General features: G+C 44.0%; 1 protein-coding gene across 1 annotated transcript; it reads right to left on the reverse strand.

Moving 5' to 3' along the window:
- Positions 1-492: 492 nt before the first annotated feature.
- Positions 493-6,189, reverse strand: FABP2 (fatty acid binding protein 2). Its single transcript, XM_073340057.1, has 4 exons — positions 6,056-6,189; positions 4,580-4,752; positions 2,791-2,898; positions 493-667 (listed from the first exon to the last, which is right to left on the reverse strand). The coding sequence occupies exons 1-4, from the start codon at positions 6,120-6,122 to the stop codon at positions 617-619; spliced, it is 399 nt and encodes a 132-aa protein (XP_073196158.1). The 5' UTR covers positions 6,123-6,189; the 3' UTR covers positions 493-616.
- Positions 6,190-16,760: the final 10,571 nt, after the last annotated feature.

The raw sequence follows: 16,760 nt of genomic DNA on the forward strand, positions 1-16,760 counted from the left end.
ATTTGCTGTCCTAGAGGTCCTTTGTTTTTGCATGACTTCACTGAAAAAACAAACAAGTAAATGTATAGTAAGGGCCTGATCCAACTCCCATTGACATCAGCAGGAGTTGGATTGATCTTTCTCGGAAATGAACTATATTATCAGAGTCACAATCTTTACATCTACAGACACACAAACTTCCGGGAGTTATGTATGTGGAAGGGCTGCAGGATCTTGGGGATTTGTTTTTTTGCAGGGGAGGTTATTTGTTTTTTGTTTGTTTAAAATTATACAACCAATGTGATTCAATATACAATACATGAAGAAACATTACAACAACAAACACCTTTTATGGTGATAAAAGCAAATTGCCACTTGAAAAATCAGTGCAGAAACAATATTTATTTTCATTTACAGAATGTAAATAGTTTCTACAGCCCTTAACAATGCCATATATCAAAACAGTTATTGATATGTAATACAAATATGTAATATTGGCAGACTGGAAGTGCAAAATGTTGGCCTGTGTTTAAATCAAGACTAATCAATCAGTAACTTGGTGCTTGTTGGGCAAGGGAAATAGTTGCCACATACAACATGATTGTTGTCGCATCAGATTTCTTTCTGAGCTTGAGGTTTAAACCCTTTTAAAGATTCTCTTGGCTTCAACTCCTTCATATATGTAAGTCTGAAAGAGATTAATGAAGAGGAAAAGACTTTCATCACTTACTGTTTCCATTGAGATTTATTTTACAGTTCCCATCAAGAGAGTGTTTATTATCCATCACAGGTTTACAGCCTAAGGGCTCAATCCAGTAACCACTACATCAGTAACCCTCACTCATGTGAGTAGTTCCATCAAAATCAAAGAGAAAGACTATAGGTCAGGACTGTGGATTTTTAAAATATTCAGACCTAGACCCGCACTCCCTTAATTAGGCCTGGTCTACACTAAGAAGTTAGCTTACCCCAGCTATGTTGCTCAGGGGTGTGAAAGATCCACAGCTCTGAGCAACATAGGTAAGCTAATTTAACTCTCAGCATAGACAATGCTAGATTGACAGAAGAATTCTTCCATCAACCTAGCTACTGCCTCTCAGAGAGGTAGGTTACCTACACTGACAGGAGAACCCCTCCTCAGGGGCAGCAGGTTTGTATACTTTTTGGTGGTGCCTGAACGGGTCCAAGTCCCCCCGATGCACGCTTGCCTTGTAAGCTGATACATATTTTAAAATAATGTTAAAATGTACTGGAAACAGTAAGAGTTTAACAGTTTCCCTATATTGCACAATGTGTGAGAGGGTGGGGGGGTGAGAGCTGGGGGATGTGGGAGAGGGCTTAGGGCTAGGGCAGAGTGTTGGGGTGCGGGGGGATTAGGGCTCTGGCTGGGGGTGAGGGCTCTGGGGTTTGGGGTGTGGGAGGAGGCTCAGGGCTAGGCCAGAGGGTTGGGATGTGGGGGGATGAGGGCTCTGGCTGGGGCTGAGGGCTCTGGGGTTTGGGGTGTGGGAGAGGCTCAGGCCTAGGGCAGAGGGTTGGGGTGCAGGGATGAGGGCTGCGGGGTGGGGCTGGGGATGAGAGGTTCACGGTGCAGGAGGGGGCTCAGGGCTGGAGTGCGGGGGCGGGTGAGGGCTCTCACTTAGGGTGCGGGTTCTGGGGTGGGGCAGGGCTGGGGATGAGGAGTTTGGGGTGCAGGCAGGCTGCCCTAGGGCTGGGGCCAGAGAGGTGGACTCCACAGGCCTCCCAGCCCTCTCCCCCCAGGCAGCACACTCACCCGACACCGGCAATGCACATGCTCCTAGGGGCTGGGCCCCTCTCAGGTCCAGGAAGCCCCCTTGCCTCCCCTGTGGTGGGTGCCAGGAGGGCAGGGAGGGCTCCCATCACATGTGCACCTCCCCCCTCTGTAGCCGCTGCCTCTCCCTTTTGTAGCCAGCAGTGACTGGCAAGGGAGCACAGTGCGGAGCAGCAGGGCAGCTGCCCAGGATGCAGGCAGGGATGCTCCAGGGGAGGTGCACGGGGGCAGCAGGTGGGGCCGGGGGAGAGACCTGGCCTCAAACATTGGTGGAGCCAGGCCCCCAGGCCCTGAATTTGTTGGAGCAGGGGCACCACAGGCCCATATAACTGCTGGGATAGGCAGTGTCTACACTGACGCATTACAGTGGCACCGCTTCTGCACTACAGGTGTGCCCCTGTAGCGTTTCAAGTGTGGACAAGCCCTTAATCCAGGCGTGAAGATTAAGGCTGGATCATTAAGGGAGGATGGAAGTTTTGTGGTTATGACACAGGAGTGGATCTCAAGATACCAGATTTCAATGTGCAGCTCTGCCATAGACATCTTGTGTGATTTGGGATGTCATTTAATATAACTGTGCCTCAACTCCCCATCTCTAAAATATGTGGATAATATACCTTTTCTACCTCATAAGGGCTTGAGAAGACATATTCATTACCAGCTGTGAGGAACTCAGATCCTATTGTGAGAATGGCCTTAACAGAACCTAACAGATTCAGGACCTTTGGTCAGAATAAGCATGGACTCAGCACTGGGCTCCTTTAGAGTTAGCTCAGGCTGCACTCAGATAATTGAAAAGAATGCAAGTGGATAGGAAAATAGAAAGATTAGTGTAAGTCAAAAAAGTTCAATATTTGAAATTCAATGATTTCTTGAATTTCAAAATTTTAAATTTTTAATAAAAAATAGGCTTTTTAAAAAATAAATTAATGATACTTACCAGTTTCATTCAGCTTTAAGAGAGGGATCAGATCTTTATAGTTTGATGCTGTGCATAAAGGAAAAAAATTGACTTAACTCACCTGAATTAATTCATCTCCTACCAGTTCTCTGAATGCTTTGAGCTCTTTCCCATTATCTTTCCGGTTGAATTTTCCCACAAGCTTATTTCCTTCCAGATTCCAAGTACCCTACAGTGTAAAAATAAAAAAATCTAAGGAATTCATGACAATGTTGATCTTATATATGTATTCTTTGGCTGTTAAAAAAGCACCAAAGTGGTAAAGCAATGAATATCAGGTTTTCGCAAAATGGCCGGTATAGTAAAGGAGTTTTACCCCCTCCACAACAACCAAAGCACTTCTAGTTTTGATTATATATATAAAGTTTATAAACACATACACACACACACATATATATATAAGCATTCTTTTAGTTTGTCACTTTGACCATGTAACCCATCTTTGCATCCCTCCACTGACTCCCCCTTCTCCTTTATATCAAATATAGCTACTTATCTTCACTTTCAAGGCCCTTCACAGTCAATGCCCATCCTATATATCATCTCGTATTCACCATTGAGCGGTCTGTGCTCACCTCTGATCAGCCCATGATGCCAGCCTCCACTGCCCACTTGTTAAATTTCCAGACAAACACTTGCATGCTTTCCCCCAGGCTATCTCACATGCTTGGGACTTGCATCCCAGAAACCACTACAAAGCTGCTTCGTTATCCACCTTCAAATCCCTACTCAGAATTGTTTTACCATGATGCATAGATAAAGCTTGACAACGGTCAGGCTGCTCGTGTGCTTAGACCACTGCTTATCATGCAGACCAGTATTGTCTCATTGTTTTCTTGTATTCCCCCACCTCTCTGTATCCATCTGTTGGCTCTTGTATTATAGTTAGAATGTAAGCCTCTTGGGATAGGGAACATCTTTTTGTTCTGTGTTTGTATAGCCGCTCACACAATTGGGCCCTGGTCCAGGACTAAGGCTCCTAGCTGCTACAGTAATACAAATAATAATAATAAATATTATAATATGTATTGGGTGACTACAATTCTCCTTCCCACAGACCTCAGGGTCCATACGCATAATTAAATGAATACATTAATCTGCCACTTTCTCTGACATAGAAAGAATAGTCCCTCACAAATAACCAATCCCATTTCATTCTCTATCACACCCTACAATGGACTCTGACCCTCCCTACTTCTCAGACAAATGTCTGAGAGAGACAGTGGGTGTTTCATTGCACTCAAAGAGCCAAAAGACCCTTGCTTCACCAGACCAGCTCAGGCAATGAATTGCAGAATTAGGGGCCTGTAAGAAGGCTCTGCCTACAAACCTATCATGTTCAAAGCTAGGGAATGAAATCCTGGCTCAATTAGAGTCAATGACAAAACTCTCCTTGACTTCAGTGGTACCAGCATTTCTCCTAGATCCTTTTTAGTCAATCCCTCTAACTGATTTCAGCTGCCACTGTAATTCATGTGGCAGAAGATTGTCTCTCAGGTAGCCAGTCCGATGTCACATTGAATTTCCTACAGTAATGTCAACACTTGGACATTGCTCAGGCAAACATGAAACCAGTGCAACTGCTAAAGGGCAAGTGTAATACACTCCTGTTAGCTCACACCACATTGATATCCTTGTTCATTGTAAGGGATTTGATTTTTATATAAAGCAAGTGAATAAATATTTCATTGCTCTGGCCTTATGCTTAAAAAGACAGATTCTGCTCTCTGCTACATGGGTTCACATTCCTAGACAGAGTACAATTTAAAATAAAATCAGAAAGATGAATAAAACATCCCAGCAATAACTTTATTAAATACAGGCTTATCATATAAAAGTGGATTTCTTACACTGAGCTCAGTTCCATCAGCCAGGGTGTATTCAAAATGGACTCCCAGCATGAATATTATTTCTATGGTTCGAAAAGTACTTGATTCCTTGATAGTGAATTTGTTTTCCTCTTGCTGAATAGTGATTTTCAAGTTGTCATGGGCTCCTAGCTTTCTCTTCATTATATTAATACCTAGAAAAACAATTGGACATCAAGCAACTTAAATTGCAGCATCAGGTTTGTATATTTTCCAATTACCTTTTTTGGGCAAGTGAATTTAATAAACTATGAGCCTTGCTGGAGCTCTTTGGTCCAGGTTCTTCACCTTCATCTTTCACTTTGTGTAGCCATTTTCACCTGTGCAAAGTTGGTGCAAGACACTGCCAAGGGAATGATTGCATTTCCCACCCACTTTGCAGAGGTTTAAATGACTACACAGGGTGCAAGGCAGTGGCAAATCAGCTCCTTTGTTGGATTGGTCATACGTGCAGAACTTAATCTCTATTTTTCTTTTTCTGTTTTATTTCCAGGTGCCTAATCTTTCAGTATGGTGCCTTGTGTTTGTGGGTGCACTTTGACTGAACCAAACTCATTTCAAACTCATTTTCCCCATTGATGATTTAGTCCTGTGGCCGAAAAAGCAGGAAAATTCCCAATCTCCCCTTCCCCCCACCCCGAGCAATTAAACTAATCAGAAATTAATTAATTAAATATCACAAGACATAAATGATTGCTTAGCTCTATATTGTCTTCCCTGTTTCTAAAACTGCACATGAAAATTCCTCTTCACCCTTCCAGACATTGAAGCCCATCAGCCATAATAGGGGACATTCTCAAAAGCAGCTTCTAAAATGGGATCCCCAGTTTTAGACACCTAAATTACACCTCAGTACCAGTCAGCATGTTGCCTACAGAACTTTACATGTCAATGAATATTTCTGCAGTAATCTACCTTGCTCTCTTTCTGAACTTTATGGAAAAGTGCTATAGAATTTAATAGGGACGGAACCAAATGCAGTCTATAGGAAATAAATAGGTTCTCTAGAAATAAGTCTAAAACCTGTATATTAAGAGAGAATGATCTTTCTATGTATTTTTAAACCCACCTTATCAAATGTAATGGAAAATCATATTCATGCTATAGAATTATACAGAACGATTATAATTCTTTTAAATTCTATAGGACTGTTCCATAAGAAAAAAGAAAAAAACTTCAGTGAAGTGGGAAAATTTTTCTCAGTTATGCCAGCGTAAATCAGGAGTAGTTCCACTGGCATTAAGAGAGTTACTCCAGAGATCAGAATCTGTCCCAAAATCTTGATGCTGTCTCTTTCTACAGTGGGGAAAAAAAGATTATTCTGGAAGAAAATATGAAGTAGTCAGCAGGTGGAGAGGTCAGCAGAGAGGCAGTTAACAGGAGGAGGACCAAGGACAGCACTAGCATTCAGTGATTGCTCTTAGACAATAATGAGGAACTGGAAAAGTAAAAGCTTACCCATCTGCTCCATGAACTTGTCATAGTTTTCACTTCTGTCTACCTTCCAGTTGCCATCAAATGCCATTTTTCTGACTGAAGCAGGAGCTTCTTTGAGACAGCTTCTAGTCAACCTGAGATGCAGCTCAGCTTTAAAAAGGGAATTTATGATCTGTCTTATCTTTGCAGGATGATGTGGCTGGCTAAAGCTCAGCTCATCATGTGACCTCTTCAAGGTCAAGTGACTGGATATTCAAGTGACCTGTCTTTTTGCCCCACCTTGTCAAACTACGAAATACTTGACTGCTCTGTCTTAAAAGATATAATAGTTACTGTGTTCATGTTACACATGGTGGTGAAAAGTAGTAATTCACTGAAGGTTTCAGAGTAACAGCCGTGTTAGTCTGTATTCGCAAAAAGAAAAGGAGGACTTGTGGCACCTTAGAGACTAACCAATTTATTTGAGCATAAGCTTTCGTGAGCTACAGCTCACTTCATTAGTCTCTAAGGTGCCACAAGTACTCCTTTTCTTAATTCACTGAAGTTACCCTACTGCTCAGGTGAATAGTGCCAGCTGGCTGAGTGGTAGCTCGCTAGATTGGACTTTGGCTGATACACTGTGTGATTGATTGCTCTCTACACGTAGAATTATAACAGTGCCAGATGTCATTGCAATAGTTCGAGCTCCTCTACCTTTGCAGATTGCAAGACAGAAGGTAAGTTTTCATTAAAAGTGTAACTTCAAAATCAATTAAGATAATTCTTTGGATTGTTATGCCAGATAATGTAGAATGGCTTTTCACTCCAGCCAGTTTCAGTGTATTTATTCAGCTAACGTACCAGAGAAGCAAAATAAAGTAGCACAACTAACATGCCCCTTCTTCTACCCTAAAAAATAAAATGTGAAACACTCTGAGTAAAGAAATGCAGAGTATGGAGCAAAATTGCATAGTCCTATATATATATATATATATATATATATATATATATATATATATATATATATGGGGCGGGGGGGGGGGAGGGGAGCTGCCTTAACAACAACATTTAAGTCTCTATAGTAATGTCTAAATGCAGGTTAACATTACATAGTGCTTATGGAAAAGTTCCAAACAAATTTGCAAAAAGCAAACTTTGCACACTCAAAAAAAGCAGGCAATTTTTTTTTTTTGGTGGAAAAATAAAAGATCATTTTGATGGTTAAAATATCAGACATTAAACATCATTTCCAGCACTGAGCACTGCATCCCTTTTGCATTAAGGGCAAAATTAAAACTGCGTCTTGCCCTGAGTAAGGTGCAGTGTGCAACCCTGGAAAGGAAGTGTGACTTGGAGAGTGACAATTCCTTCCCTGCCCATCCTGTTTGCTTGGGAGCTGGGGGTGGGTGGTGGTGGGGAGGGAAGTAATCTACTGGGCCTTAGCAGATAGAGATCACTTTTCCCCATGTTGGCTCTGTTGTGCTGCCTGGAGCACTGGGGTTAGAGGCTTACTGTGTGCTGTGTCTACAAGGCATAATCAAGCCCTCAGTGATGAATTACTCTTCTTTTGCAAGCAGATATAGTAATTCTCTTTTTTATTACACTGGAATTTTCCTTTGATCTCCAAAATTATCAGTCTCCCTATATGTCAGATACTATAGGTTAAGTTTATAGATGCTTTGTGTCTGATTATAGTTCATAGCAGTTTACTGATGGTTAATAAATTATTAACTTTATTTTCTTCATGGTTTTTACAGTGGTGAGTCTATTGCAGGAGCGGGCAAACTTTTTGGCCTGAGGGCTGAATCGGATTTCCAGATTTATATGGAGGGCCAGTTAGGGGAGGCTGTGTCTCCGCAAACAGCCAGGCGTGACCCGGCCCCCGCCTCCTATCTGACCCCCTCGCTTCTCGCCCCTTGACGGCTCCCCTGGGGCTCCTGCCCCATCCAACCTCCCATCCTCTGTCCCCTGACAGCCCCCCAGGACTCCTGCCCCATCCACCACCCCCTGCTCTCTGTCCCCTGACCACCCACCTCCCACCCCGACTGCCCCCTGCCGCCCCATCCAACCCCCCCATCCAACCCCCCCCATTCCTGACTGCTCCCCCCCGGAACCCCTGCCCCATCCAACCTCCCCGTTCCCCACCCTCTGACCGCCCTGACACCTATCCACACCCCTGACTCCTGACCACAGCCCCCGAACTCCCCTGCCCTCTAGTCACCACCACCCCCCGCCCCCTGATCACGGTGCCGGCAGCCACCAGTGCTCCAGGTGCTACAGCTGCACCGCCCAGAGCACTGGGTCAGGCCATGGCTCTGCAACTACGCTGCCTGGCCGCCCAGAGCGCTGAGTCAGGCCGTGGCTCTGCAACTACGCTGCCTGGCCGCCCAGAGCGTTGCACCGGCAGCGCAGCACACTGAGGCTGCGGGGGAGGGGGAACAGCATGGGAGGGGCCAGGGACTAGCCTCAAGGGCCAAGAGCTCAGGGGCTGGATGGGAGGGTCCCGCGGGCCGGATGTGGCCTGCGGGCCATAGTTTTCCCACCTCTGAATCTATTGCCACTGGCCTCATGCAACTTCTGAATAATGTATTTTTCCTATTCAATCCAGTAAAATAGAAAGCCTTTGCAATGCTGCTTCTGCACCTTAAATTCAAGTCCAACATAATACCAAGCACTCCTAACACTTTACAGCTGTAGAAAATTAGCTGCCTATGCTCCTCTATTGTCAGCAACTAGGAACATTTTCAATTTTGCATGGAAACAGTGGAAAGAGACCTTTGATTTACATTATTTGGAAGCATATAATGTCCAGCAAATAGGTATACTATTCCCATTTCTTTGGAGCATGCTGAAAGAAGCAACCTACTTCTTGGCTTTACCCTGCTTTGTTTGTGAAAAGCTACCCACCAATTTCAGTGTCCCAATCTCTCAGGGAAGTGAACTATGAAGCTAAAAAAAAAAAAAAAAATTATTTTGCCTTTTAGTGCTCCTTTGTGCTGGATAAAGACGGCCTCCTACACTTCTAAAAGGTTTTATAATACTTATTTTTTTTCACATCAGAGGTATCTGTCAGGTTCTCCCTTTTCCTTTTCTTGCTATAAGGAGTTGCTGGTATCTTTGGAGGACCTAAATATTGATGTCACATGAGGCTGTAACTTGAGCTGCATCTAACGGGATTTCATTTTGGCAAAAGCCTGCTCAACTCAGATCACTGAGCACTCGACAGAATTGCTCGAGGGCTACCCTACTGAATTTGCCTCAATCCCCTTTCAAAACTTCTCTTTCTCAAGTAGCCTCTGGAAAAAATCTCTTTCAGGAAATACTGAGCTGAACATGATAAAGATCATGCCATTGTTCAGTTTTTGCTTAAATACATTATTACTGCTTGACTTCCCTACCTCATTATTATTAACACCGCTCACTCTGTAAAGTATCACCTTAAACTATTCCTACTGACAAAAGGACTCTGAGTAGTGGTGGGCCAGGAAGGGTTTCTCTATCCCACAATTCTTCCGAACATTTAAAGAAAATTACTTCTGTGTTCAGGGGGCTTCCAGGTGCTAATTAAAAGGAGTCCTGGATTCACCAAAACTTCTGTGCACCCAGAACTTCTGTGTAGTCTCTTCCACCCAACAGCTCCCACTCCTGGGTAAATCTTCCTTCACACACTCATCTCACAGTTGGGCTATTGTCTTTCTTCCATTCATGGGTCTTTGGTCTTTCTCCCAGGTCAAGCTGACTAGCCAGCTCAAGTCAACTTGCCATGTGGGCAGTTATCATCTGTATTCTGTACTCTCCATTACAATTTGTTGCTTTGGCTCTCTCTCATTTCTCCATGCTGACCTCTCTTCCTGGGGATCTGAATCCCAAGCATGCTGCTTTAATCTGCCTCTGAAGATCTGGCAGATAAATGGAAAGATCTGCCACAGGACCTGTATTTGTGATCATAGAATATCAGGGTTGGAAGGGACCTCAGGAGGTCATCTAGTCCAACCCCCTGCTCAAAGCAGGACCAATCCCCAATTTTTGCCCCAGATCCCTAAATGGCCCCCTCAAGGATTGAACTCACAACCCTGGGTTTAGCAAGCCAGTGCTCAAACCACTGAGCTATCCCTCCCCCCTGATGTTCAGCAACACGTGGGAGACACACAAAAGGGGGCACCAGCTAAAGGGGGGGGCACGTGACCTCCCCACGTGACTCCTACCCGCCCTGAGCCCGGGGCCCCATGCTCTCCCCATCCCCTCCCCTCCCCATCCCACATTACCTGCCGGGGTTGGGGGGCTCTGTCCCGCTGTACTGCACTTGGCAAGCTCTGGCCCTGCCTCTTCCCTTCTGGCTCTGGCCGTGGTGGTTGCTGGTCCCTTGCCCTCCAGCATTTGGGGAGGAGCATGGGACCCTTCTGGGCCCCCACACACTTCGCCACATAGACATTCATTGTCCCTCTGAAGCCTCGTGGTCTTTTAATGATAGAACATGCTGTACTTTTCCACCCTCACAATTCACCTGTGCAGTTTTAGAATATTCATACAGTAAAATCTGATCTTGATTTTCTCACAGGTAAAAATTATGCCAGCTTTATTCATCTTAAAATCTTTTCTGCCATGGCTCTTATAATAAACACTGTTTTTCATTTGTTTGTTTTATCCCAAATGAGGCCTCGACCTGGCCTTTCTAATTAGGCCTGTAGTCATTTCCCCCCCGTGACTGAGGTGTTGTGCATGCTTTTGTTTTGCATGCCTTTTTCTTCCTCTAAGAGGTTGTCTGTGCAATTTTTGACACCACAGGTTTGCATTTGAAAACTGTGTCTTCAGTTTTTGAGGATACTATTGAAAAATCTGTCCCTTAGTATTGCTCATGGCATGACATTGTATAGCATGGAGTCCTACCTGGTTGAATTTGAGGCTTCCGGTTGAGGCCTCCTCTCCAATCTGAATCAGTTTTAAAGTGCAGAAAATAGACTACACAACATTTTAACATTGAAGTTTGATCTGTATTGCCAGGTACTGACCTCTAATTGAAGTGGGTGGAAAGAAATAATTAACCAGCACAGCCATCTAATCATGCCATCACTGATAATCAAGAACATATCACGTAAAGCTGTACTATGGAAATTGAATGACATTCCAAAGATCAGGGGGACATGCATGTGTTTACAAGAGATGTCATTCTGCTAATCCCCCTGATAGGCATGCAGCATCCCTTTCCTCCTTGCCTTGTCAGTCCTATAATTTGCCACCATAGCAGAACCCAAGCTACACAGAGAAAGTTAAGGGTGTCAGACCAAGGTCTGCAATGCCACTTTTCTAGCAAGTGGATTCTAAGAACCTATGACTATTAGAGCTACTTGGATAAACTGATGGCTGTGGACTTGCTTGGGGGCTAAACACAAGGTTCCTTCTACTGCTAACCTGGCTGGTTCTTCTGGATGTTATTCCCTTTTAGGTAGATGTTCAAGGGGAGTTGGACACGTAAGTCATTTAAGTGCTTCTGGAAAAATCCCACTTTTAATTTCAGTCTAGGAATTTATACTGCATCTTTATTTTTATGGGAGATTTGGCTATTCTTACCCAAATAGTCCGTTCCCCTGGTATCCATGTTTTGTCTGGAAGCCTCTAGGTTACTTCTTGTCCACCTACCATCTTACTTCATGAATCAAAATTAAAATTCCTGAGATGTGTTCTTACAGCACACATACAGATTTAAGAGGTGGACACAAAAGTTGGTCACTGTGAACACAGTGAGTATAAGTTCTGAAATTAAAACCCTTTGACCCGCCAGAGCATCCAGAAACTGTCACTACCTTAATCAGCACTTTGGAAGGAGAAGACTGACTGGTCAAAATTTAGCATTTCCCTTCCTTGGGGATTCTGAAATTTAAAAAAAAAAAAAAAAAAAAAAGTTCCATTTTGGAACTAAAAGTAGAAATTTCCCACAAAGGGAAATTCCCCAAAAAATTCATTTTGAAAAAAAAAATTCAAAATGTTTAGTTTCCAAAGGTTCAAAGTAAAATTCTGAAAAAAATTAGAAATGTCAAAAACTTAGAAGCCCTGGGATCCCTGGCTGAGCCAGGAGCAAAGACTTCCAAATTCAGCAGACTTAAATAGGTTTCTCCTGTACAACTTTATATAGTAGCATGAGCCTACAGCCCTACCATGTACATTCTCCCAATGAAGTAAATTAAGCTCATCCTGTTGGGACATTACATCTCTGTTCATTCCCAGCAGATATTCTATACTCTTCTGTACCTATATATAACAGTCACATCTTATATTTCTTATTAGATGCCTATAAAATTTAATCTAGCCAAATATTCCAGCCGTAGGGCATTGTACTTGGAAGTTTGTTGGAGTTCAGTTAAACCTAACCTAAACATTCAAGGTTACACATTACTAGTTATAGATAAAGGAGGAATATCCATCCAGTAATCATAATAACCTCTTGATATTGCACCTAAGGACTGAGATTTCATGGGAGCACTTTACTGATAGCATGTTAGATAGCAAGATAGTGGTTAGATTAGCCATATGTAACATGGAGGTTTTTAAAGAAAGTGCCTGTCTTCTTTCATATCTGTTAGGAACACACCCAACTAATCTGTTCATTGAAAAAAAAAAAAAAAAACCAGACTAAACTGAACACCCTGCCACCCTTCCCTCTTTTCTCCCCATCAGCAGTACACTTTCATAAGGACTGTAGAATTGGGCCTAACTGGACTGGGCAGGAGGAAACTTGCATTGCAAGAATTAGGAGCAATTCTCGGTTGAGAAGAAGGATATGTTTGATGAATGTACAGGTCTTTTACATTGATAATATAGGAAATATTTTCCCCTTGTGTTGAGAAGAATTTCCATAGTTTTCAGGCTGCGACCCTATACAACGATTCTGTAAATTATCTTCTACATGGCTATTATTCCTGCACATGGCTTATAAAAGTACTCTTCAGAGGGAAAAAGTAATGTTTTCCCTCTACTTATACTATCAAAATAGCAAATGTGAAAGCTTTTACTTTTCAACTTCCACTGGCAGCATCAATGCCAATAAGTTATATCTGGTTTCCTAAAAACAATATTTTCTGCTTTCATAGGGTTCTTTTTTTCCAGAGCCACTTCAATTTGTTTCAAATTTGGTTTGTTAAGAAGCATCATCCAGGTGAGTGGGGATAAAGAGAACATCCTTCTAGTGACCATCTACTCAACCTGTTGTGATTTATTCCCTCCAATACTGTAGGTGAGCTAGACAGGAATGACCAAGAGAAGCTAATCAGAGCAGCTGACAGTGGTATCACAGGGCTTGACTCCCATCTTTTCTGTTGTTCCGTAGCACCTGCCTCAGCAGGGCTTGGATCCTTCCCTGCCATTTGTTGGTTCCCTTCTGCAGGGGTGGCAACTCTGGAGTCCAGCCTGAGAAGGTATAAGTATGATAAGATAGTAAGATAAAAGGCTTACTGGGGGCTCCACGCCCCCAGAAGGGGCAGGGTCTCAGGCAGAAGGGGCGGGGCTGGGAGTCAGCCTCCCTCAGCCAGCCCTACCATGCTATCTGGCCTGTACTGCCTGGGTCTCCAGCAGTGATTTAAAGGGCCCACGGCTCCGCCTGCTGCTCTTTTAAATCGCCAGGCCCCAGGGCAACGGACCCTTCCCCCCCAGTCGGCAGCTCTGGCTGGGGGGTGGGCAGCAACGTTAAAGTGCTGCCATGGCAGCGTTTTAACGTGGGCTGTGTACTGGTGGCCACTTCTTACTGGTATGCCATACTGGCCCGTATCGGCCCACATTCATCTCTGTATAAGTGCCCTCTGCAGAAATACTCTGCCACATACTGCAGCTCCATTATTTCATTACCTTTTTTTCTGTTGTGGCCTTCCACTTCCTCCATGTATCAGGGATGACCACTTTATATGTGGCCCTTCACAGTCCACCACAGTCTCTTGCATTCCCCTTTTATCAGTTGTAATCACCTACAGTCTTTCACCCTCCTCTTTTATTTAGGTAATCGTGTGCCTACATTCTCCACCATGTTGTGACAGGATGCGCTACTCAGTGCTAGGATGATGTCTCCTCCTGGCCGTTCTGGGGATTAGCTTCATGAGGTCAACACCCCTCCCCACAGTTGCATGCCATCTCTCCACCTCTCTCTCTCTGGGTCTGCAGCCCCTCTCTTGCTCCAGGAGCTCCTGGTTTCTCTGTCTGACTCAGCCCTCTGGCCTGGTCACTCAGCATGTTTCCCCCTTCTGGGGTATCGAGGTCCCCTCTTAATAATGAGCTCGGGCAGTTTTCCCATTCACTGCCCAGCTGGTGGCACTTCCCCAGTGCCTGGCAGGGGAACCCAGGTCCACCCTCTAGTCCATGTTCCAGCTCAGGGACCCGCTAGTCAATAGCCAAAGTCTTCCCCCTTAGACCTTACTGCCTTTCCCTGAGTTCTTTCCTTACCTCCTGGCTCTCCCCTCACCCCAGGTTTTCCAGCCTCCCAACTCCCTCCTCCCACAGAGTAACTACAGCCTATTTCCCAGCAGCCAAGAAAGGCAGAAGCTCCCTAAAAGTGTGTGTGTGAGCGGGGAGGGCACTGGCATCCAAACCATGGCCCCACCCCCAATGCTAGCCCTTTTCTCTGAGCTCCCACCCCTGGGCTGCCCCTTCCCCTGAGGCCCAGTCCCCATGCCGCCTCTTACCCTCAAGATCCCCGCCCCCCTCCATTTGCTCCTCTCCACCCCCTTCCCCATCACTTGCCCTTAAGGCTGGTAAAAAGTAGAAGGGCATAGCACTCACACTTTAAAAAGTAATGGGGCCATGGTCCCCTGGCTCACCCTCTTCTTGCACCCCTGCCAGCAACCCCCTTCTGCTCCCAGCTCCTCGGCTTTATCCAGGCCACTTCTTTTCCTGCTCAGCTGAGCCTTTTCTCTAATTAATTCCTGCTCCCTAGCTCTTCATTCAGGTGTAGCCTGGGCAGTCAACTGGCCCACCAAGCCACCTTAACCCTTTTGGGCCTTGTGTGGGGTGGACATGCTATCACTGTGGGCTCAAGTGAAAGGGGTCTGCTAACTGAAAAGGCAAACCTTTGTGTGAAATTTCTAGTTTTGGGAACGTGATTCTTCTTCTTCTCCCCTTATATGCAAAGGTAAATTTGTGTGTAATTCTCTCTGGAGCTTGTCAACATGGCTCTTGAATGGGCTGTAAGCGTATTATGATCTGCTCCTTCTCTTCTGGCTCCCAGAGGTCAGCCTCCACAGCTCAACCATAGGAGCAGCAGCATTGACAGTAGCACACACTGACACATACACACTATTTCACTTAGTCTCACATTGTGTAAATTGTAACCACTAGGTGGAAGTTCATTAGGGAAAGGAGACTCTCTCTTCCATCCCATCTGGTGGCTATAACTCACAAAAGCTTCAGTTGTTCATAACATCAGTACTGACTCAGGAGAAAAAAATATTGGAACTGTTTGGAACATGGAATTTTTATCCCGCAGGAAAATTTGAAATTAGAGTCCATTCCAAAACAGAAGAGAAGTTTGATATATTAAAACATCTCAAACAATGGAAAATTCTGAAAAGTTTTGAATCAGAAATGTTGAAATGAAAAACTTTTACATCTTTGATCAAAACAAAAATGGTCATTCTGAATCCACATTTTGACATCAAATGCCAGAGTTTCCTTTTGAAAGGTCAGTTCAACAACAGTTTTTGTTTTGACATGTCTCACCAGAAGAAATTTTTCCTCAGAATTGGTATTTTCCCAATGAAAAATTTTGGCTTCAACAAAATCATGTGTTCTGGTGGGAAAACTTTCAACATGAAAAATTGTAACCATGTAATAATTGTAACTAGAAAATGTATACATATTTGGGCCTGGTTTCCAGCAAATTATTTGAGTTTTTGATTTTTAATACTGTACAGAGCCTATAGCAACTCTGATGTTGGGAAGTAACAAATGATGATTTTACTAGTAAGAGTCCCCCACCTCCCCTTCTTCCTGGTTTCCCCCCTATAGAATTGCTGGACCACATCTATTTATAGTGTGACATACCAGGAAGTAAGGTAGGTGCTAAGAAAGATAATAATGCTTACATATCAGTCACTGAACATCCATAATGCTCAGCAATATTAGAGGCTGTAATATGTTTAGGATCAAGTTTTTCTCAGGTTTGTGTGTGCACATATAGGTACAATTGCTTAATTTGTATGTGCAAACGGACATGTTATAGGCATAGGGTGGTACTTTCAAAAGAACTCAGTGTTGGTCTAACTCTATACCCATTGAAATCAATAGTAAAAGTCTTGTTGAAGTCAATGGGAACAGAGTTAAGGCAACTGAGGTCTTTTGAATAGCAGATCCTAATATTATTAATGGCTGATTCAAAGTATGGCAAAAAATGGTTAATATGTAGCACTAAACTGTTATAAAGATTATTAAAGCATGTAGAGATTTTAATAAACTGAGATGTTAAAGCACTGAACTCTACTGGATATAACCAGAACTGCTGAGTCATACTGCTAATATTTAAAGGTGCTTCTTCTTTGGTAAGTGGCAGGGGACTCCCATTATCACTGGGACGTTCTACGTGGCCATGGTGTGTCACATAGTGATGGCTGAAGTTCCCAAAGGTACGCTGCAGGGCTGGCCTGTGTCAGCTGACTCAGGCTCATAAGGCTCAGGCTACAGGGCTGTAGACACTTGTGCCCTGGGACCCTCCCTCCTCATGGGGTCCCAGCGCCCAAGCATCGACACCTCAATTAAACAGCCCCGTAGCCCA

This window comes from Lepidochelys kempii, chromosome 4 (genome assembly GCF_965140285.1).
Source record: "Lepidochelys kempii isolate rLepKem1 chromosome 4, rLepKem1.hap1, whole genome shotgun sequence".
Taxonomy (NCBI): domain Eukaryota; kingdom Metazoa; phylum Chordata; order Testudines; family Cheloniidae; genus Lepidochelys; species Lepidochelys kempii.

What these genes read in the sequence shown, in the direction of transcription:
- FABP2 (XM_073340057.1), bottom strand. Translation starts at nt 6,122, where the DNA reads ATGGCATTTGATGGCAACTGGAAGGTAGACAGAAGTGAAAACTATGAC. An exon ending in CTGATGGAACTGAGCTCAGT is followed by an intron (nt 2,899 to 4,579) that starts GTAAGAAATCCA and finishes TTTACACTGTAG; the next exon opens with GGTACTTGGAATCTGGAAGG. An exon ending in TAGGAGATGAATTAATTCAG is followed by an intron (nt 668 to 2,790) that starts GTGAGTTAAGTC and finishes AATCTCTTTCAG; the next exon opens with ACTTACATATATGAAGGAGT.